The sequence below is a fragment of the Cibotium barometz genome, chromosome 39 (assembly GCF_041138505.1).
Source record: "Cibotium barometz isolate CiBa-2024 chromosome 39, ASM4113850v1, whole genome shotgun sequence".
Classification (NCBI taxonomy): domain Eukaryota; kingdom Viridiplantae; phylum Streptophyta; class Polypodiopsida; order Cyatheales; family Cibotiaceae; genus Cibotium; species Cibotium barometz.
In genome coordinates, this window is record NC_141084.1 from 37,967,745 (window position 1) to 37,990,159 (window position 22,415).

At 42.5% G+C, this 22,415-nt stretch overlaps 2 protein-coding genes across 2 annotated transcripts; both read left to right on the forward strand.

Moving 5' to 3' along the window:
* Window positions 1-6,090: 6,090 nt before the first annotated feature.
* Window positions 6,091-7,251, forward strand: LOC147616052 (putative germin-like protein 9-2). Its single transcript, XM_086778064.1, has one exon. The coding sequence runs from the start codon at window positions 6,231-6,233 to the stop codon at window positions 6,858-6,860; it is 630 nt and encodes a 209-aa protein (XP_086634190.1). The 5' UTR covers window positions 6,091-6,230; the 3' UTR covers window positions 6,861-7,251.
* Window positions 7,252-8,223: 972 nt separating this feature from the next.
* On the forward strand, window positions 8,224-21,618 carry LOC147616053 (uncharacterized). The gene is made up of 4 exons (XM_086777924.1): window positions 8,224-8,274; window positions 10,854-10,994; window positions 11,090-11,339; window positions 21,590-21,618. Exons 1-4 carry the CDS (start codon window positions 8,224-8,226, stop codon window positions 21,616-21,618), a joined length of 471 nt encoding a protein of 156 aa, XP_086634050.1.
* The last annotated feature ends 797 nt before the right edge of the window (window positions 21,619-22,415 follow it).

Genomic DNA, 22,415 nt, shown 5'->3' on the forward strand with positions numbered 1-22,415 from the left:
TGCCCTATTTTTCCATAATAATTACATTTGATATTGGATTTGTTAAAGAATGCAGTCTCCTAAATGTTTGTTGAGCTTTTTTGTGTAGCTTTTAGTTTCTTATCTTCTTCAAGCAAAGATTATTCAACACTTTCAAGAGTAATATTTAGAAGTTTAGTAAGAGTTATTACCATAGAAGGGAACTCTTAAGGCTTGCTCTTGATTAAGACTATAACTGTATCTTTCTCATCCAAGGGTGTCTTTATACGTGCAAGTTGCATCATAATGCTCTTCATCTTACCTAGATGCTCCACAAATGAGTCTTTGAACTCCATATCAAGTTGCATCATAATGCTCTTCATCTTACCTAGATGCTCCACGAATGAGTCTTTGAACTCCATATCAAGCCCTTAAGATTGTATTTTTAGATTTACTTTTGAATTTTTTATCCTAGCTCTCCCAATACCTTCTCTAGCTCATCCCATGCTTCTTTGGCATGTTGCTGATATGATGAATGATAGCATCCCCAAGACCTAACCCAAATGATTGCCATGTATTTTATATCTTTTTTATCCATGCTTTAACTTCATCATCACTCCCTTCCTCAAGCTCATCTCTATTTACTACCCCCAAAGCTCCTTTTGCATGAGTAAATACTTGATCTTTGTTTGTCATGCATAAAATCCTTCACCACTAAATTTATCCACTAAGGTTTGAGTGGACATGGCTCAATGAGGAAGGTCTTATTGAGATTTTAATTGTATCTCAGTAGTGTCTAATCCTTCTACATTGATTTGAACAAATTTAGCTCCGATCTGGGTGCTAAATAAGATTTGGATCATCACTAATCATTCACTAATCTCAAGGAAAACAATTAGGTAACTTTGAGTGATCAATTGTGATATCTTTACTCCCATTTAACCAAAATTCTTTGAGAGAGTGACATAGTAATGAGTGAAGATAATCTTGAGCTAATAATACTTGGAGTAATAAGATTTTAATCAAGAATTAGAGAGCTTATCAAAACCTTAATGAAAACAAAAGTGCAGGCTTTGATCTCATGGTACACTACTCCATTTTGATTTTTGATGCTTCCAATGGATTTAAGCATCCAAAAACCATGGGATGTAACACTCCTTTGAAGTTGATTTAACAGGAAGAGACAAAATTTTAAATTTTTTTCCCAAAAACTCAATCGACGGCGACGGTGGCAGCAACGACTGTTGTGCTACACAATTTTTCCTGAATTTCTTCATTTCCTCTGGGTCACGTGTGTGCCTTGGAGTGCTGAACACCCTCACAAAAGATTGTGAGCAATGGCATGTGATGAGGTTGTTAATAATTATGATTAGCACTAATGATGGTGATAATACTTGGTAATGATTAGTATTAGGAGTGAAAATGGGGTGCCTTGGCTATAGTGCCATGTTAATTGAACTGGATTTGAAGAGAATATAAGTGCATGACCAAAGAAAGTGAGAACTATGGTGGTGGATGAAAGATGGAAGAAGACATACCTAGAGCATAATGTTGACACTAATGAAGATAAACAAGATATGAATTAGGGCTAATCACATATTCACTTTTTTGCATTAAGAGAATGAGTTTGTTACATCCATTATAGCTCTCATAGAATGAGTTTGTTACATCCATTTATAGCTCTCATAGAACTCTTATCGACATGCTCCATGCACCCTTGTGCCATCCATGTGTTCATAAATGCCCACATGACTTGTGCACCCTTGCACCTTCCATGTGCCTACTTTTTGACCATTGACGCCCTTTTACATTCATCCATTCACATCTCCTAATAACCTTAGCCTTCATCCATTCCAATTTCATGAGACAGGCACCAGATTTTAACACACCCACCATCATATTAGCCTATTTTTAACTCTAAAATGTGTCCTTTCTAGTGGTATTGTCTTCTTTGCTTCTTCACACTATGAGGTGTGCCATTGTGATCCAATCATTCACCTCTTTAAGTGATCTAATCATTCACCTTGAAGTGCAAGGGCCTGCACACACCTTCCTCTCTAACATTATGCAGAATATAATAGGACATAGATAAAGGGGTCCTTCTAGAGCTTTGGCTTGATCTTGCCATTAAAAATGAAGCTCTAGGGTTGGTTGAGAAATATGTGAGAGGAAAAAGTAGTAAATTATAGGTTCCAAGTGCAAGATCTCTTCTCAAATAAGGGTGAAGAAAATGAGAGAGAGGAAAAAGATGCAAGTTGTAAGCTCTAAGAATAAGAAGCCCTCAAGAAATGGTACGAAAGAAAAGGGAGAAGATAAATTTGCATGTTGAAGACTCCAAGACCGAGAAGCTCTAAGAATGGGTGAGCAAGATGAGGGAGAAGAGAAAAAAGTATATATTGGAGGGAGAAGAGAAAGCTACAAGTTGGAGGATTAAAGAGCAAGATGAGGCCAAAGCATATATATATATCTGCCAAAGCATATATATATATATGGCCACTCATCATCTTCAAACTTATCAGCATCGTACTACATTCAATCCTCCAGCACCAGCATCATCAACGTCAAATTAACCATTAGGTATCTGATACAGATCCCTATAACTTCAGATTGCAATTCACAGTTGGTTTGATACTCCAACCATTCCGTAGTACAAATTGGTTACCCTTGATATTTAATGTAATTTCTGGTGATTTTATGTTGATAAATTTGTTGTAATCATCTCTTAAACACCAGATTAAGTTGTAAAAGGGTAGAAACTGCCCTTGAATCTTGAAATTGGATCAAGAGGTAAGACCCCCTTCACATCATCATCATGAGTACAGCACAAGAAATAGCCAAATTTAATGGGGAGCAGTTTTACACATGGCAGACAAAAACCATGTATTTGCTCATGAGGAAAAATCTGTGGGGGCTAGTTGATGGAAGAGATGAATGCCTAGAGGTGCTCAAGAGGGAAAAATGAGTGGAAGAGCAGGAATGAAAAAGCATTGGGACTTTTTGCACTCAGTTTAAATGACGAAATCATTCATCACATCACAGGGATACAATGGGCAAAAGATGCATACGATGAACTCAATAAACACAAGCTAAAAATTCAAAGATAAATCTGTTAATGCAATTCTACAAATTGGATATGAAGGAAAGTGAACCTTTAATCACGCACTTGAACAGATATAAAAGCATAAAGCAATAACTGGCAACTAGTGGCAAAAAAGGTAGAAGATGATGAGGCACTACCAGTGCTTCTGTGAAGAGTGTGGACAAAGGTGAATATGAAAACATTGTAGCAACACTAAAGAATGTACCTGAATTGAAGCTACACGAGATAGAAGGAGCTCTACTAGAGCAAGAGAGCAGAGGCAAAGAGAAAATGGCTCGACTCAACAGCAAGAGAAGAAAAAGCATTCTTCACCCGAGAGGAGGATTCTCTTGAGGACGAGGACGAGGAAGAGGCAGAGTAGGAGGAAGGACCTTCACTTGCCACAACTGTGGAAAGCCAGGACACATGGCAAAAGACTGCTACAGCAAACCCAGTGGAGAAGGAACGACATCGGCAAACTTCATGGAGGATCCTAAGGAAGAGGAGTCGGATCATCTTTTCTCAGAGAGAGAGAGAGAGAGAGAGAGAGAGAGAGAGAGAGAGAGAGAGACAGAGAGAGACCCCACAATCCAATGTAACCTGCCCCAACAAAGTAAAACCACCTCTGAGCCACCGATGATGTAGGCCACGTGGTAGATGTATGTGTGAGCACTTGGCAAAAAGGTAGAAGATGATGAAGCACTAGCATTGCTTTTTAAGAGTTTTGGATAAAGGTGAATATGAAAACATTGTAGCAACACTAAAGAATGTACTTGAATTGAAGCTACACGAGATAGAAGGAGCTCTACTAGAGCAAGAGAGCAGAGGCAAAGAGAAGAAATGGCTCGACTCAACAGCAGGAGAAGAAAAAGCATTCTTCACCCGAGGAGGATTCTCTCGAGGACGAGGACGAGGAAGAGGCATAGTAGGAGGAAGGACCTTCACGTGTCACAACTATGGAAAGCCAGGACACATGGCAAGAGACTGCTACAGCAAACCCAGTGGTGGAGAAGGAACGACATCGGCAAACTTCATGGAGGCTCCTAAGGAAGAGGAGTCGGATCATCTTTTCTGAGAGAGAGAGAGAGAGAGAGAGAGAGAGAGAGACCCCACAACCCAATGTAACCTGCCCCAACAAAGTAAAGCCACCTCTGAGCCACCGATGATGTAGGCCACGTGGTAGATGTATGTGTGAGCACTTTAGTCAAGGTCGCGGGCACTTGTAGTAGCCTTGGACACATAGAGAGAGAGTGTGTCAAGGACTATGAGTTTAGGGACTTGAGGCACTGGTCGCGGGCTATCAAGTAAGAGAGAGAAACTTGGTATAAGGTCCAGGTGTACTAAGTTAACTTGAGGGGAGGTGTGCTAGGCACTGGTCGCGAACTATCAAGCTAGGAGTATTCACTTGAGGGGAGGTGTTGAAATATACAAGTGAATAGGGTGTGTGCGGGAACAAGCCCTTAGCAAGAGGCTGTAAAAGAGAATGTGTAAATGTGAGAGAACCTGTGAAAAAGTGAGAAGAATCTACTGGGAGAGAGAATAAAGGGTAGCATGAGAAGATTTAGGAAGTGTGGAGATATTCTGGGAGAGGTGGAGAGAATCAAGCAAAAGAGGTGGAGTGAATCAAGGAGAAATCAGTGGGATTAGATGCTTGGATGTAAACTCTATAAATTGAGGCATTGGCCTGATGAGAATTTGCTGGTTTTTGATTATCCATGCCTACATTAAGCTGTTTGTTAATTACTCACTAATCACATCTTAATTACTCACTAATTACGTCTTAATTCTCACTAATCACGTCTTAATTATTTGCTAATCACTTTGTTAATAATGTCGATTCTAGCATTTGATCCACCATAGCTCATCACATTGCTCTAATTTCAACATTATCTCCCATTAACATGTCAAAATCTAAATTATAGGGTCCATGTAAGCATCACAAAGATAATTTCCTAAGCACTAGTGATAGTAGGTGCACTACGCTCCTCTCCTCTGGCACGACTTAGTTTAGGTCAAAGGTGATCCGTTACACATGCTCATTCCTCTCAAAACCAATCAATTATAAATCTTAGTCAAACTAATTACGACGTGCTTCTAACTTCGTGAAGTGTCATTCCAACAAGCTTAGGAAGTGTCAAGCCGATATGCACCTTTTACTGATGGTCTCTCTGATGAGTTTAGATATTAAACCTACCTCATCTTTTGCCAATTAGTGAGATCATCTTGTTTTGTTGTGTGGGCGAGGAGTTAGTGGCGGTGTGTGGAGTCTGGACACATTGAAACACATTGAAGGTAGTGTGAAGCCAACTACCCATGCATGATGTGAGTGGTTTTAACATATAGAAAAAGCACCGACTGTCACATTCACATGATGCCAAGTGAGCCAACTATTTTGGAATCCCTGTGGGACCCCAACCGTCTTACTTTAGCATGTGATTGTGATTGGAGGGGGAGGCTCATGCCCAACTTTGTGCACCCCATTCCGTGTATGTGCGCGCGCGTGGTCGCATTGGCTTTACCGGCCAGCTCGTACCAGTGTTCGAAAAAAACTATTTTCCCAGAAAGTAAAAAACCTTCATCTAAAAATTGTGAAATTATTTATAAACAAAATTTTCAAATTTTGAAGGTTTTTGTTCTACAACCCCTCAAAATCTGCAGGTTTTTATACCCTTAAGTTTCAAATTTGAAGGTAATTTTAAAAATCTTCAGGTGCAAATTACATTATACCCGGGTTTTTTTCGAACACTGGCTCGTACCGTCGAGGGAGGCGCCCTCCAGGTTTATTTTGCAGAATGGTCCAAGATAGAATCTGCCAACTCGGTAGGCAGTGCAGAATGCTGATGTGGCAAGCGATCTCTTCTGCAGAATACTGACGTGTCACAAGAATGCACGATCTCTAGGTCGGCCGTCATACACGCGATCTCCACTTTGTCTCTTCTCCCGGCGGCAATGACGGCCGGGAAAGGCCACTCCCTACTCCATAATGCTCAACTGTGTCGCGAGCCTTCCAAGTGGCGATCGTGGAACAGGTGCCGGCTGCTGGAGTCTTTGGAACTTCCGCTCTTTCTCTGCTGCCAAAGCATATATATATATATATATCTGGCCACTCATCATCTTCAAACTTATCAGCGTCGTACTGCGTCCAATTACATTCAATCCTCCAGCACCAGCATCATCAACGTCCGTCGTTAGGATGGCCATGTTCTCCCATGCCTTGCTCATGTGCGCAGCAGCGTTAGCGTTGGCGGTGCCCCAGATGGCGGGCGCCAGCGACCCGGAGCTGACCACGGACTTCTCAGTGCCTGCGGGCATGAACGCCAGCATGCTGGATGGCAATTTCTTCACCTTCACGGGCTTCCGTGGGGGGCCCAACGCGGCGGCGGGCGCCTTCAAGCCCATCAAGGCCTTCGAGGACGCCTTTCCGGCGCTGAGCGGCCTGGGCATCTCCGCCGCTCTCCTGGAGTTCCAGCCGGGCTCCCAAAACACTCCCCACGCCCACCCGCGCGCCACCGAGCTCTTCTACGTGGTCGACGGCAGCGTCATGGTAGGCCTGGTCGACAGCGCTGGTCACTTCTTCAATCAGACGCTCCACAAGGGCGACCTCTTCGTTTTTCCCAAAGGGCTCGTGCACTTCCAGCTGAACCCCAGCTCTTACAGCAAGGCCTTCGCCTTGGCCTCCTTCAGCAGCTCCAACCCCGGCACCGTCTCCCTCCCCGCCACCCTCTTCGGCTCCGGCATCCCCTCCGCCGTCCTCTCGCAGGCCTTCAAGGTCTCTATCCCCACCGTCGCCCAGCTCCAGGCCCCCTTCGCCGCCAAGAGCTGAACTGATTCGATAGAATGATTTCCATACAGCCTCGTGCAAATTTTTTTCCTGCTTTCTTCTTTTGAGATAAGAATGACAACTAATTCATTCATTTAGCCTTCCAAAATGCCACGCTACCTTGGCAAGACTAAAGTTTCTCTGCACCTCGCAGACTTTTACATTTAATCATAAGGTAGCTATCATATGCCCACACAAATATAGTAATGATCAAAAGAATTCGTAAGTTTTTTATCCTCATAAAACCGTGCCAAATACATTCAAAATGCCACACAAACTTCTAGAGCTTTTTGGCAATGCCTTTATTCTAGAGCTTATGTGATAAGCTTGTTATCGCAAGGCTAAATTTGAAGCATCACATTCCCCACTATAAAGTGCAATGTAGGCTTCTTATCCTCAGAAACCCACAATACATTCAAAATGCCACACCACGTTCTACTCATTTTTAAATTGCCTTGGGTTAAGAGTTTCTCTCTAGTTAACTAGGTGTGCTCTTGCACGATTTTAACGACATGTTGGTTGCATGATTGTTGTGTCGGGAAGGTGGAATAATCCATTGATTGGGTCTCATGATGGTTACATGAATTTTGACGACATGTTCGTTAGCATGTAAAACCTTGAGAGCATCACATGTGTACACAAAACACAATCTTAGAAGACTGCACAATTTTTGTTTAAGTGTATAACACCTTGCCAAAAGGCATGGTAAACCACACCTTTGACTTACCATCCATATATTTATATACCATGGTTGCTAGTAGAAGAGGAACCTATTTTGCATGATTGAGGATGAGCTATAAAGTGCAACTATAAAAAACTATCAGTTTATATGAATATATTACATTTAAAGTGTTATCAATTTATATGAATATATTAGAACTATAAAAAACAACTAGTTTATATAAATATAGTACAACTATAAAAAAGTATTAGTGTATATGAATATATTACAGAAGTGTTATCTTCAGACAATTAAGATCTTAATTATAAAACCCTATTTTAGCTCTTGATGAGAGTAGTATTAAAATCCATTTTGAAGCTCTTGAGTATCAAAATTTAAAAATAAATAAATATATAGTTTTTTTGGGAGAGTTTGTTATGCATAGATAAATTTCAAAATATTATGAATAAGCTTATATTTAAAAGATGTCTAATTTTAAAAAAAGTTACACACTCATTTTTAAAGAAAAAATGTGTCCTTGATGTGAGAAAAATGCGTTAAAAATGGCAATTTTAGTTGTTAACGAGTTTAGAAAAAGCATGAAAAAGCTCGCTTTAAGAAAACAATTATACTCTCCGAAATATTTTTTTGTTGATGTAAAATATGAGGTGGGGACTTGGGTTTGAATCTTGTTGGTTACTACACATGGTAACGATAATTTTGCAGCCAACTTTATGCGGAATAACAACTTTTCAGGTAAAAGTTGATGTTTTACTAAGAGTTGATGTTTTACATGAAGTTGATTGCAAAACATCAAGTTTTGTGGAAAAGTTGATGCAATTTTGTGTAGAAAGTTGATGTTTTGCATCAGCTTTGATGCAAAACATCAACGTTTTTACCAAAGTTATTCCACAAAACTTGATGTTTTGCATTAAAGTTGATGCAAAACATCATCTTCACCACAAAATTTGTTGTTTTGTGGTGGTAAAGTTGATACAAAACATCATCTTCACCCACAAAACTTGATGTTTTGCATCAAGTTTCAGATGCTTTGGAGAAAGTTGGAGGATCAGAGATCGATTTTCACAAATGGCTTGATTTTATAATTCTGTTCGCGAAGGTATTCTCAGACGACCTGTTCCACAATCTATGAGTACCAACATGACCTTGTTTTGATGTGATTTGCAGCTTGCATGGATGTGATTGCATTGATGCAACTTGCAAACCGCATCAAAACAGGACCAAAATCATATCGATGCAAGCTACAAATCGCATCGAAACAAGGTCATCTTAGTACTCAAAATTTATGGAACAGGTCGTCTGAGCAAGCCTACGCGAATAGGATTAAAAAATCAAGCTAGTTGAGAAAATAAATTTCAACAAATTTATTTATTTAGCTCATAAATGGGTGCTACAATGCCTTCCAAAATTCCATGCAATCTCATAAGGTAGCTATCATATACGGGTGGTTGCAAGATGAGGGTACTCACTTTCGTTCACTCTCTCCAAAATTGGGACATCCATCCATCTCGGGCGGAGTACCTCGATCGTGATAGTGCCGCGAATCAAAAGACGACACGTGGCTCCCGAGCCTAAATCGACATATCTCGATCGAGATGCCAACTAATGCCACGCTAGCAGGTCCGGCTTTCCAGGCGTCATCCATGTCACCAATACATGTCACCGCCACCACAATATCTCGATCGAGATATCTATGCCACTCGGATTCACATCAGGGCCACGCTGTATCCCCGTAGGCATATTTGACTAGCACATCTCCATCGTCCACGTATCTCGAACGAGAAATATACATCCAATCGCGACCATTCATTGTTCGAGGTAATCGGATACAATCTCCACCGTCCCCATATCTCGATCGAGATACTGAGTTCAAATCTCAGCCGTCCAAATATCTCGATCGTGATATAGAGATTCAATCTGCACTGTCCGAATATCTCGATCGAGATACGTAGATGCAATATCCACCGTCCAATTATCTCGATCGAGATAAGGAAACGCAATCTATACCGTCCATTCACGTACGCTGGAAGATGCGATCTCGGCCGTTTAAATATCTCGATCGAGGTATATAATGAATCTTGACCGTCGAGATACCTTTTCGTGGTAATGCCTCTAAATCGTGGCCGTCCAATTACCTCGATCGAGATATTAATATCAAATCTCAGCCGTCGATCCTTCCCCAACCCTAGAATTAGGTGTGTATCTTGGCCGTATGTTGCACTAACCCTAATATCCAGAGCGTTAATCTTGCAAACCCTAAATTGCATGATGTTACCGAACCTCGATCGAGGTTATAAAACCGGAAAACTTTTTTTTTGCCTCATTTTCACAAGTCGTTTTCACTCCCTTGCTCTCTCTTGATTTGGATTAGTGTTAGTGAGCCCATTAGCTTTGTTTTTAGCTTCATTAGTTCTACTTAGCACTAAGCATTAGACCTTTCACATTAGACCCTTCACATTGGACCCTTCACATTGGGCTTAGGTTTTAGCATGGAGGGCCACGAGGAGGGCCACGAGGAGGGCCGCTCATCTATTGCGGACCTCATCGCGGAGATAGACCGTGAGTTAGCGGCTATCCGTAGGAGTGCTAGAGACACTCCGTCTACATTACATATCGTGGCAGACTTGGAGGCGATGCTTGCGTCCCTTCGTAGCCTTCACGATATTGTTTATGTAGATGAGTGGATAGCCCACCATCGCGCTGCTCCGGTGTCACATGGCCTGACATATCGTCAGGTCTGTGATCTTGCTCCTATTAGGGATGGGGCTTTCCTAGATCTTTTCCTCGATAGTCGTGGGATGAGGCCCGGGGCGGGGAAGCCCCTCACTATTTCGCGGTGTTCGCATGCTCGTATGGCGGCACATATCTATAGTCGATATGTTGCCGCATATGGGAGGATGCCGAACAACCGCCAGATCCCCATATACTTCGCAAAGCAGTTATATGCGGAGTTTGTCTTAGGGGAGGAGGTCGATTACACCAGCCATCGTCCGGGTGGTGGTGCTGGCCGAGGCCGTCTCCAGGACCAGGGTAGGCGGCCTCCACCAGCACTTCGTGTAGCACCTGCCACAGATCCTTCATTTGTGCCATTGTCGACAGTAGAGGCTCTTGGCACGCAGGTCGGCATTGATGTACGGAGTACCACGGAGAGCATCCAGCACGTGGTGCGCCTATTCTCACGAGCTATACCGACGACAGATGTGGAGGTATTTACATATATATTACGTCTTAAGTTTTTTTGGTCATTTATCTTCATGTTTATATGTACTTTTCTATATTTTTACATGAGCAGCATGGTTGATTGTGTCACGCAGGTTCCCACACCTGCCACTCAGAGGCTCACTCAAGAGTTGGTAGAGGCGAGAGCGGAGATAGACCGCCTCCGAGCTGCATTACAGATGGCAGAGGCAGCTACTGCAGAGGCACAGCATCTGAGAGAGTCCGACATCCAGCAGGTAGGTTTCTCTTGCACGTTTAAGTTACAAATTTCTTTAAGTAATACCTAATGAGAGACTAATCAAATATTTTAATGCTTTACTTTTTTGCGTAGGCTCGGACCGAGGTAGAGAGCTCCAGAGCTGAGGCACAGCATCATCAGATTATGGAGCAGATTGCCCAGCACAGGGCAGAGCAGCTGATGCTGCATGTTCGAGAGTATCGTAGATCATCGGATGTGACAGTGCCTTACCTACCGTTATATCCACGGCCTATCACAGAGGTTTTTCGACGACCTCTCCCTCAGGATGCACCTCCCTTCCTACGTGATGCGTGCTGCTGTTTATGTATCGAGGACATTGATAGTACAGGAGGATATGCCCTAGGATGTGGACATATTTTCCACTTGTCTTGCATCACCCAGGAGCTCGTCCGGTTCTCAGCATGCCCATCCTGCCGTGCACGCGTCGACTTAGCGACGTACAGGGTATTGGGCATCGATGATCTTCACCCATGCCTTGTACGAGTAGATGCCAGGACTGGGAGGCCTGTCGACTTTACATCAGCTATGGACTTGGGACTCGATGCCTTCGACGATAGAGCCCAGGAGCCTGAGGTGCCTCCTGAGATAGAGTGGAGCTCACATGAGTTCGACGCTTACCAGAGAGTGCTACATGAGAGCCAGGTGACAGCATTTGAGCGCGTGGGTGGTGCTGGCCCTAGTGGCACAGCGGGTGATGGTGCTAGCAGCAGTGCTGCTTCTCATGAGCAGCGTGTCCTTACAGCAGAGGAGCTTACACGAGCAGAGTGGCAGACACACACCATTGCAGATTATAGATTTTGGGTGTACAGACAGAGGCGTCTTGCATTCGCACGACGCAGAGAGAGAGAGAGGGCCATAGCAGCTTTTGGGACTCGTGAGCTCCCGAGTATACCGGCACCAGCTCACGATCCTTCCTTTGAGGCAGACCTCCCCGCAGACATTCGACGACCCCCGCAGCCGGCACAGCCTCCTTGACGTGCACAGCAGCCTCGACGCGCACGTCGACCGGCAGTTAGAGATGACGATTTTGATTGGGTTGCTGTTGATAGTGACTAAACTCAGACTAGCTGGGTTAGCTCACTTACATTGTACTTAGATTTTTGGGCAGTGACTAACCTCATGCCAGCTGGGGTAGCTCATTTTCATTCTGATGTACTTATTTGATGTTTATATCATTATGAGTTTTCTCATTATTGAGTATCATTACATTTTAGTTGATGTTCTTGATTTTATTATATTTCTTAACACTTTTGCTATCATATTGTTTGTTGAAAATCTCCATGCCATCGTACCCAAACATGCTCCGATGGGGACCAAACTTTGCAAGCATGTGGGGGTGGGCCCCCCCCACATGCTTGCAAAGTTTGGTCCCCATCGGAGCATGTTTGGGTTGGCAATGGGCGCCCAGTGCGGTTTTTTCAAGTCTCTTGGTGCTTAAGAGGCCATGGAAAATCCGGGCCTTCCCCATACCATCGTACCCAAACATGCTCCGATGGGGACCAAACTTTGCAAGCGTGTGGGGGTGGGCCCCCCCCAAATGCTTACAAAGTTTGGTCTCAATCAGAGCATGTTTGGGTTGGCAATCGGCGCCCAGTGCGGTTTTTTCAAGTCTCTTGGTGCTTAAGAGGCCATGGAAAATCCGGGCCTTCCCCATACCATCGTACCCAAACATGCTCCGATGGGGACCAAATTTTGCAAGCGTGTGGGGGTGGGCCCCCCCCACATGCTTGCAAAGTTTGGTCCCCATCGGAGCATGTTTGGGTTGGCAATGGGCGCCCAGTGCGGTTTTTTCTAGTCTCTTGGTGCTTAAGAGGCCATGGAAAATCCGGGCCTTCCCCATACCATCGTACCCAAACATGCTCCGATGGGGACCAAACTTTGCAAGCATGTGGGGGGGCTCACCCCCACACGCTTGCAAAGTTTGGTCCCCATCGGAGCATGTTTGGGTACGATGGTATAGGGAAGGCCCGGATTTTCCATGGCCTCTTAAGCACCAAGAGACTTGAAAAACCCGCACTGGGCGCCGATTGCCAACCCAAACATGCTCCGATGGGGACCAAACTTTGCAAGCATGTGGGGGGGGTGCACCCCCACACGCTTGCAAAGTTTGGTCCCCATCGGAGCATGTTTGGGTACGATGGTATGGGGAAGGCCCGGATTTTCCATGGCCTCTTAAGCACCAAGAGACTTGAAAAACCCGCCCTGGGCGCCGATTGCCAACCCAAACATGCTCTGATTGTGACCAAACTTTGCAAGCATGTGGGGGTGGGCCCCCCCCACATCCTTGCAAAGTTTGGTCCCCATCGGAGCATGTTTGGGTACGATGGTATGGGGAAGGCCCGGATTTTCCATGGCCTCTTAAGCACCAAGAGACTAGAAAAACCCGCACTGGGCGCCCATTGCCAACCCAAACATGCTCCGATGGGGACCAAACTTTGCAAGCATGTGGGGGGGGCCCACCCCCACACGCTTGCAAAGTTTGGTCCCCATCGGAGCATGTTTGGGTATGATGGTATGGGGAAGGCCCGGATTTTCCATGGCCTCTTAAGCACCAAGAGACTTGAAAAAACCGCACTGGGCGCCGATTGCCAACCCAAACATGCCGATGGGGACCAAACTTTGCAAGCATGTGGGGGGGGTGCACCCCCACACGCTTGCAAAGTTTGGTCCCCATCGGAGCATGTTTGGGTACGATGGTATGGGGAAGGCCCGGATTTTCCATGGCCTCTTAAGCACCAAGAGACTTGAAAAACCCGCACTGGGCGCCGATTGCCAACCCAAACATGCTCTGATTGTGACCAAACTTTGCAAGCATGTGGGGGTGGGCCCCCCCCACATCCTTGCAAAGTTTGGTCCCCATCGGAGCATGTTTGGGTATGATGGTATGGGGAAGGCCCGGATTTTCCATGGCCTCTTAAGCACCAAGAGACTAGAAAAACCCGCACTGGGCGCCCATTGCCAACCCAAACATGCTCCGATGGGGACCAAACTTTGCAAGCATGTGGGGGGGGCCCACCCCCACACGCTTGCAAAGTTTGGTCCCCATCAGAGCATGTTTGGGTACGATGGTATGGGGAAGGCCCGGATTTTCCATGGCCTCTTAAGCACCAAGAGACTTGAAAAAACCGCACTGGGCGCCGATTGCCAACCCAAACATGCTCCGATGGGGACCAAACTTTGCAAGCATGTGGGGGGGGGCCACCCCCACACGCTTGCAAAGTTTGGTCCCCATCGGAGCATGTTTGGGTACGATGGTATGGGGAAGGCCCGGATTTTCCATGGCCTCTTAAGCACCAAGAGACTTGAAAAAACCGCACTGGGCGCCGATTGCCAATCCAAACATGCTCTGATGGGGACCAAACTTTGCAAGCATGTGGGGGGGGCCCACCCCCACATGCTTGCAAAGTTTGGTCCCCATCGGAGCATGTTTGGGTACGATGGCATGGAGATTTTCAACAAACAATATGATAGCCAAAGTGTTAAAAAATATAATAAAATCAAGAACATCAACTAAAATGTAATGATACTCAATAATGAGAAAACTCATAATGATATAAACATCAAATAAGTACATCAGAATGAAAATGAGCTACCCCAGCTAGTCTGAGGTTAGTCACTGCCCAAAAATCTAAGTACAATGTAAGTGAGCTAACCCAGCTAGTCTGAGTTTAGTCACTATCAAGATAGAGATCTAGTCAGCAGCACCCTCTCTAGCTCTCAACTGCTCTAGAATGCTCTCATGGTCATCCACTCGAAGCCGAAAACGAGGGTGAGAACTGTGTTTTCGGCTCTGTACTCGAACAAGAGTGAGCCTGGTAGCAACCACTAGATGAGAGAACTGAAATGCCTCTAACTCCCACTTCCACTGCTGGAACTCAAGACTCCCCCGATGAAGTCGAATCTGCTGGTAGAACCGGCCTGCCACAATCATGCTATGGGCGTCATAAGAAAACCCATGATCATCCACTGTATCCTGGTCAAGCATGCACTTTGGCCCAGTGCAACTCATCAGATAGTAGTCTACTCCCTCGCTGTTTCCCTCACTGGCAATAACAGCAAATACATCACCCTCCTGTAGCAAATCTGTCAGGTCATCATAACTGACCATGAACGCAGGACCTGTGTGCTCAACAGACACCACTGGATGTGAAGGATGCTCGGGGGAGAGGAATGTCTGTATCCATGCATCTGCCCATCCTCTCGAGGCACAATGTGACCAATCGCCATCCATACATGCTCCACAGAAGCATGCAAACCGTCGTGTGTAAATCGTGGGGGCCGCCATGCACGTGCTCCTGATGGAATGTAAGCCCAAGGTGCCAGGTACTGTGTCACAATCATGGGAGGCTCTGCGGTCAATCGTGCCACCATCCACATGCCAAAAAAATCTCCTGACAATCCGAGCATCACGTCTGGGGTACGATGATGCTGCACTCCCACACAAATGTTGGGAGCACCACTCGACTACGTGGCCCGCATCTCTGAACCGCTGAGCATCCTGTCGCAGCTGATGACGCCTCAAGGCACGTTTCACACACGCGCCTGCACCATCATGCTCACCCTTCCCGTGACCAGTCTCAAAGAATGACCAAATCACTGGGATACTAGACTGCACATGCCACCTATAAATCCATAAAAGATAGTCTTAGTTATTGTTTTCTTTAAGATGTTCTAGTGAATTTAGTTTAATTGAAAATGTAAGAAAGCCATAAGTACAACCTGTAGAGCCAATAGAATTGACGTGATGACTTGAACTGTGCGCCACAACCATCCGACCAAACCCATCGCTGGACATGTCTGATCCCACAATCTCCTAAAAAATCGTCATGGAGACGAAAGCAGTGTTGCACAAAATGTGCATCATGTGAACGATCATCACTGATATAGAAATGATACTCTCGAATAATGACACGGGTCTCGGGGGTACTCGCTATCCCATCTACATGAGCCTCTGCATGTCGATAGCTAATGTGGACCAAAATAGCAACCTGGTGAGGGAAGCAATACATACGTTTAGGACACAAAAAATCAATTAAGTAATGAAGCTCAAACATAAAACAAATAGTACAAAATATAACCATTACCTGCTCTGAGAAGTAATACTCAGATTGTATCTCCTGAAAAGGTGTGAAAGTGTAGTTCTCTGCAAAATCAATCACAGAGACGACCACACCAATAGGAAACTCTGCTAGGCATGCTCGGAACTGACGATCCTGCCACTTGGCACAATGACTGTGCCGTATGTAGGGGTAGATCTGCTCCCTAAATGTGGCTGTGAAGTGACAACGTGGTGTATGTTTGTCCACGAGCTGCAACTTCCTGGACTGTCCACCACTCTGGAGCTGGTGTGTCACATACTCATAACGTTGCCATGCCACTATCTCTTGGTCACTTGCATCAAGATCTACCATCTGTAGATGTGCAAGTGAACCACATGATGTGCAATTGCTCTCCACACAAGGCATCCTATGGAACTGGGCATCCTCCGTGCGTGCACACAAAAGAGAGTGGATGAAATCACGTGGACTACGAGGCAACTCTCTATGCCCACTAAGAGAACGGAACACATCATAAAAAAGATTGAACTCAACATGGTAGCGACAACAACATGTGTCACGCTGACGTGAGTACCTCACAAACCAAGGCTTACACCCCTCAAATGACCTTTGCCCAATTTTAAGCTCTGGATACGAAGCTACAAACTGAGAATACAACTCAGTTTGGGACATTTCAAGAAAGCAAGCACCGTGCTCAATGAACACTCCTCTTGTCACTCTCTTACGCAAAGCTTTCTTGAAAACTGGCGATGCACGACAATTCTCCTCCCAAAAACTTTCTATCAAGGTTCTAGTGGTTTCATCTAGTAGGCGATCATGCCTAGCTACACGACCACTACTCGCCCACATAGCACCAACCTCATTGGCATCTAAACTTTGTCGCCTAATAGACCCAACTCTAAGTGCGTGTGGTGCTATGGAAAGGATGCGAGATGTGGCACTAACCTTACCCTTCATTTGGGAGCTACTTATGGCTGCCACAATAGCCCGTCGAGCAGCCAAAGCGTCCGCAGAGTTCCTCTTCTTGTTAACTATATAGGAATGACGAACACTTTGTAGCACCGCCATGCCAGCTCTCCTCTCTCTTCGACCTCCAATGTCGGAAAGCGCCCTGCAGTTGGCCATGTTGGGCAGATCAATCAAAGCATCAAGCACACATGCCTGTGATGAAGACGTGAGGTCTTTGAAATAGGATTGGAAGATTGCATGGGCACGACGATGTGCCCCTGACTTTGATAGTTCTTTCCTATCCACACGAAGGGCGCCCAAAGGAGGGGGGGGTGGGTTCTTGTAGAAGAGAGGACTCAAGAAGGGCTGGTTCATGTGGATTATCTAAACTAAGGGGTAGTGGGGGGGAAGAGGGCGAAGGGAGAGGAAGTGGAAGAGGAGGAGCAAGGCTTGGATCATCGCCAACGGAAGGTGTTGCTCGTTGACGTGCTCTCCACTCTCTCTTTCTCTCACGAGCTACCCTTCTCCTCTCCTCCTCTTGAACTTGGTGGATGGGGGGGAGTCTAGTCCTATCACGTTTCCGACTCCTACGGCTTTGAGAACCCATTCTCAAGGAAGCTAAGAGAGAAAATATTATAAGGGCTCAATGATGGGATAGTACTACAGATAAGTGTGGGATAGTACTAGAGATGTGTGATTATATAGGAAAAATAGGTTATCCACTTCAAATCTCACTGGATTTCCTATCTAAGATTGATTGGATAACTAAGATAAACATAAAGATATTTAAAGATAAACTATTATCCACTTAAAAATTAATATTATTTATAATATTTATTAACAAGTCTAAATATTTATCATTACCAGATATATAAATATATATAAATATATCTTTAAAGAAATCTTTTATTTTATAATTATATAACTGCTTTTTTTAAATAAAGTATTTTTTTCATATTTTATTCAAAGGTTTATTCTACATAAAAAATTTTCAAGAAATATAAAAATAAAATATTTATTTTTTTAAAATTAATAATATGATCTTTAATAATATTTTTATTGATCTAATCCCAAAATATAATCCTTTTAAATTAGTGATTTTAAATTCTTTTATTTAATAAGTTACATATATTTTATTATTTAAATTTCTATATTCTATTTCTCTAAATTACTAAATTAACTTTTCCAAAAATATGTCTTTGAAAAAAGAGGGGAGGTGGGAAGGAGATGCCACGTGTCACAAGCGTGCATGACACGTGGCATTCTCTTGACATGTGGCACTATTATGGTTGATGTGGCAATTCCATGATGTGGCATGCCATGTCACCATGTGCGAGGTGGCATGCAAAGGTGGCAAGATGATGTGGCATTAATGATGACTAGGATGATGAGGTGGGGAGTCAACTAGGTTGACCATGTTGACATGGAAGGTGGAGGTGGCAAGCTGAGGTGGCAAGCTGCTTATGTGGATCCTCTCGATGCTCACGTGGACATAAAGTGGCATGCATGTATAAGGTTTGGGCCTACCCAAGCCTCACACATGGAATGAAACCTAAGCTGTGAAGTTTACCAAGCCTAGATTTCCAAACCTAACTAGGATTTGTTTTAGACTTGAAAAGGGGAGAGTGGACACAATATGGGAATTTTCACTTGGGAGGATTGAAAATGGACCTTCCCATACTCAAATCAAGCCAAATTTTTTTTGATAAATTCATGGCAACAAGAGTATTGATCCCATGAGTTTTTAGATTGAAAGATTCAATATTTAATTTTCTAGAATTAAATTACTATTGATTTAATGGGCCTCTGACAGTCATAATAAATTTTCCAAAGTAAATCTACAAAAATCAAACCGTTAGATTTGTAATTTTATCTTATACCCACATTATACTAATCTTTCCCAATCTAATCATCACTAGATCCATACAATTTGAGCATTTTAAATGGTAGATGTGGTGGGAGGATAAAATAGTATGTTTTTTAACAATTCTAATATCTTTTAAATAATATAGAAAATAGTAGAACACATCAAAAATTACTCGATAAATCAAGTTAAGCTCTATGTTATTTGTATTTGTGAAATGCAAAGTGGGAACATCGTATGATTAATAATGTAAAAGTTATAGGCAATTTACTCACATTCACTATACCTGTCTAAACCTAGGACAGGGCCTGTATACAAACTTGGTTCCCAAAGAAAAGGGGATTTGCAATTATTGGATATTCGATCAGATTATAGTTTTAGGTGCCCAACTTTGCATATGATGTTTCATTAGAAGACCTTGAAGTGAAACTCCTTGGCTAACTATGAGAGATTGGCTATTCTTCTTGAAAAAATGCCTGTTTTTCAGCTAAAGCCAAGGGCGCCCACGCCATGAAACTAGATAACCTCATCTTGCAACCACCCATACCCACACAAAAATCGCAACGATCAAAAGAATTCATAAGTTTAATATCCTCACAAAACCATCCCAAAATACATTCAAAACTGTGCCAACATACATTCAAAATGCCACACAATCTTCTAGAGCTTTTTGGTAATGCCTTGATAAGACTCGTAGTTTCTCACTACTAGTAAACTACCTGTGCACTTTCATATTTGATGTGGTAAGCTTAGCAATGCTAAATTTGAAGCATCACATGCCCACACTATACATTCAAAATGCCACACCATGTTCTACTCATTTTGAAATTGCCTTGCATTAAGCATTTCACTATAGTCAACTAGGTGTGCTCTTGTAGGATTTTAACGACATAATGGTTGCATGATTTTTAACTACATGTTGGTTGCATGATTTTTAACGACATGTTCGTTAGCATGTAAAACCTTGATGTAAGCCATCAATGAGGAATACGGCTCAATCCTCAAAAATGACAATTGATATTTAGCAGGTTTGCCCTTATGGTAAAAAGGCCATTAGTATACGAAGTGGGTTTATGAGCTAAAGCATAAAGTTGATGGTATCATTGACCGCTATAAGGCAAGGCTTACTGTTGTTGCAAAGGGTTATGCTTAGGAGAAGGGCATAGAATAAGATGAGGCCTTTACACCCACGTCTCATAAGACCACAATCATGTGTATTAATACATTGCCAGTGCATCATGGTTGGATTGTATCAAGATTTCCTTCTTGAATGGTGATTTACATGAGGAGGTTTATATATCTCAGCCTCATGGTTTTATTGAGAAGGAGACAAGAGTCTAAAGTATGTAGGTTAAAAAAATCTTTATAGGACATTAAGTAGGCTACCAGTGCATGGTATGAGAAGATAAATGTATACTTGCTTACAAATGGTTTTTGTAATAGTCCAACTGAGAGTACCCTCTATGTAGAGGAAGAAATATTACTTTTTGGTCATCATTTTATATGTTGCTGACATGTTTCTCACATGCTCTAATGAGAAAGAAAAAGAAAAAAAGATTATAGGTGTATATACACACTTTCTCTCCCATTAGATTTTGGTTTTTGCTACAAATTATCACATGCTCTAATGAGAAAGAAAAAGAAAAAAAGATTATACGTGTATATACACACACTCTCTCTCATTGATTTTGGTTTTTGCTACAAATTATCTTCAAAAGGTAGGAATGAAATAAGAGTTTATCATTTTTCTTTTCTTGGTGCTTATTGCAAGTTTGAGCATGCAAGCTACAAGGTGCTCAAGACAATTAATAATATTAGTTGCTTTTTATTTATAATTTTTATCCTAAAGATATGGTTTTTAATATGCTTTTAAGTATCTTAGGTATGTTGTTTTGTATAATGGATGCAATTTTTATCTAATGTTGCATATATTTATACATTATATAAAAATATATATATAACAAACACACACACACACTTATGTGTGTGTGTATGTGTATTGTCAAAACACACACACACACACACACAAAAACTTATATTTATGTGTGTATTGCCAATATAAAAACTAAATATCTATATATTTAGTATACACATATATATATAGTTTTTTATAGGGGAGAGAGAGAGAGAGAGAGAGAGAGAGAGAGAGAGATAGAGAGATAGAGAGAGAGAGAGAGAGAGAGAGAGAGAGAGAGAGAGATAGATAGAGAGAGAGAGATATATATAGTTTTTTATAGGGGAGAGAGAGAGAGAGAGAGAGAGAGAGATAGAGAGAGAGAGAGAGAGAGAGAGAGAGATAGAGAGAGAGAGAGAGAGAGAGAGAGAGAGTACTGAAGGCATTTTAGTATGCACATACACATGGGACGTGGGCCTAGGCACATGGGACTTAGGGCATCTTTATACGTATGGGATTAGGCTACATGTGGACTTGGGACTATAAATGACACATGGTGTATGTTCTTTTTGTACCTTTTGATATATTATACATTTTAACTTAAGTTTCTTGGAGCTACTATTAGCTTCTTACACAAGCTTTCATAGATTTCTTCATGAACCTTTGGCTACTCTCGACATCGAGGAGGAGTAACATATGGGACTCCAAGCAATGAGTCTAGGTGTGAGGACACCAACCACCATTAAGTTCTACCCATCCGAAATCCCCTTTCTTGCATTGATATTAGAGCTTTGCTTTGATCTTGATAGCTTTTGGTTTTGATCTTGGTAGTGATTAAGACTTAATCATTTTGAGTTAAGTTCTTGATTAGCATGAGATTAGCATTATTCATTTTTGAATATATGCTAATCACTATTTTCAAAAATCCTATCCTCTGAGTTTAGTCTACAATTTTCTTAATTAGTGATTTCTCTCATCAAATCTTTTCATAAACCCTAGTTTCCTTAAGCACTTGCCTAGTTTCTTTAGATTCTTGGCAATTTGGGAGATTGGTGGTTGCTGTGTAAATCTTGGTGCAAAGTTTATCAAGAAAGTGTGTAGATTATAGTTATGTTTTAGATTTGAGAAAATTTATGTGTAGATTGCAGCTCTAATGTAGTTTTAAGCACATTTATGTGCGATTTATCGTTTTGCAAATTTAGATAGAGTTTGTTGTGTAGAGAGTTTAGAGAAACCTTGTTGAAATTTATAAAGTTTACAAAGATTAAGGACATAAATAAAATCTTGAGAAGACTTAGCATTAGTTAATCAAATTTTTCTTAATCTTGATCATTTCTTACAAAGCAATAGTATTTCTTTAAAAGAAATTTCTACAAACTTTAAGAAACTATAAGTATTGTTGAAAACTCAAGCATGAAAAGCATAACTCTTGGATTCTTATTTATCCTTCATTGGATCAACATGCTACATGTACCATTAATTTCATGTCTTACGTAAGGCAAGGCATCTTTAACTCACACATAGAATGAGGTTCTAGAAGAGAAAATAGAAACGCTTTTATAACTACAAGGGTATGGAGATGGTGGGCCTATTTCTCTGCTAAACACGCTGCTATTTTTGCTGCAACGGGATCGT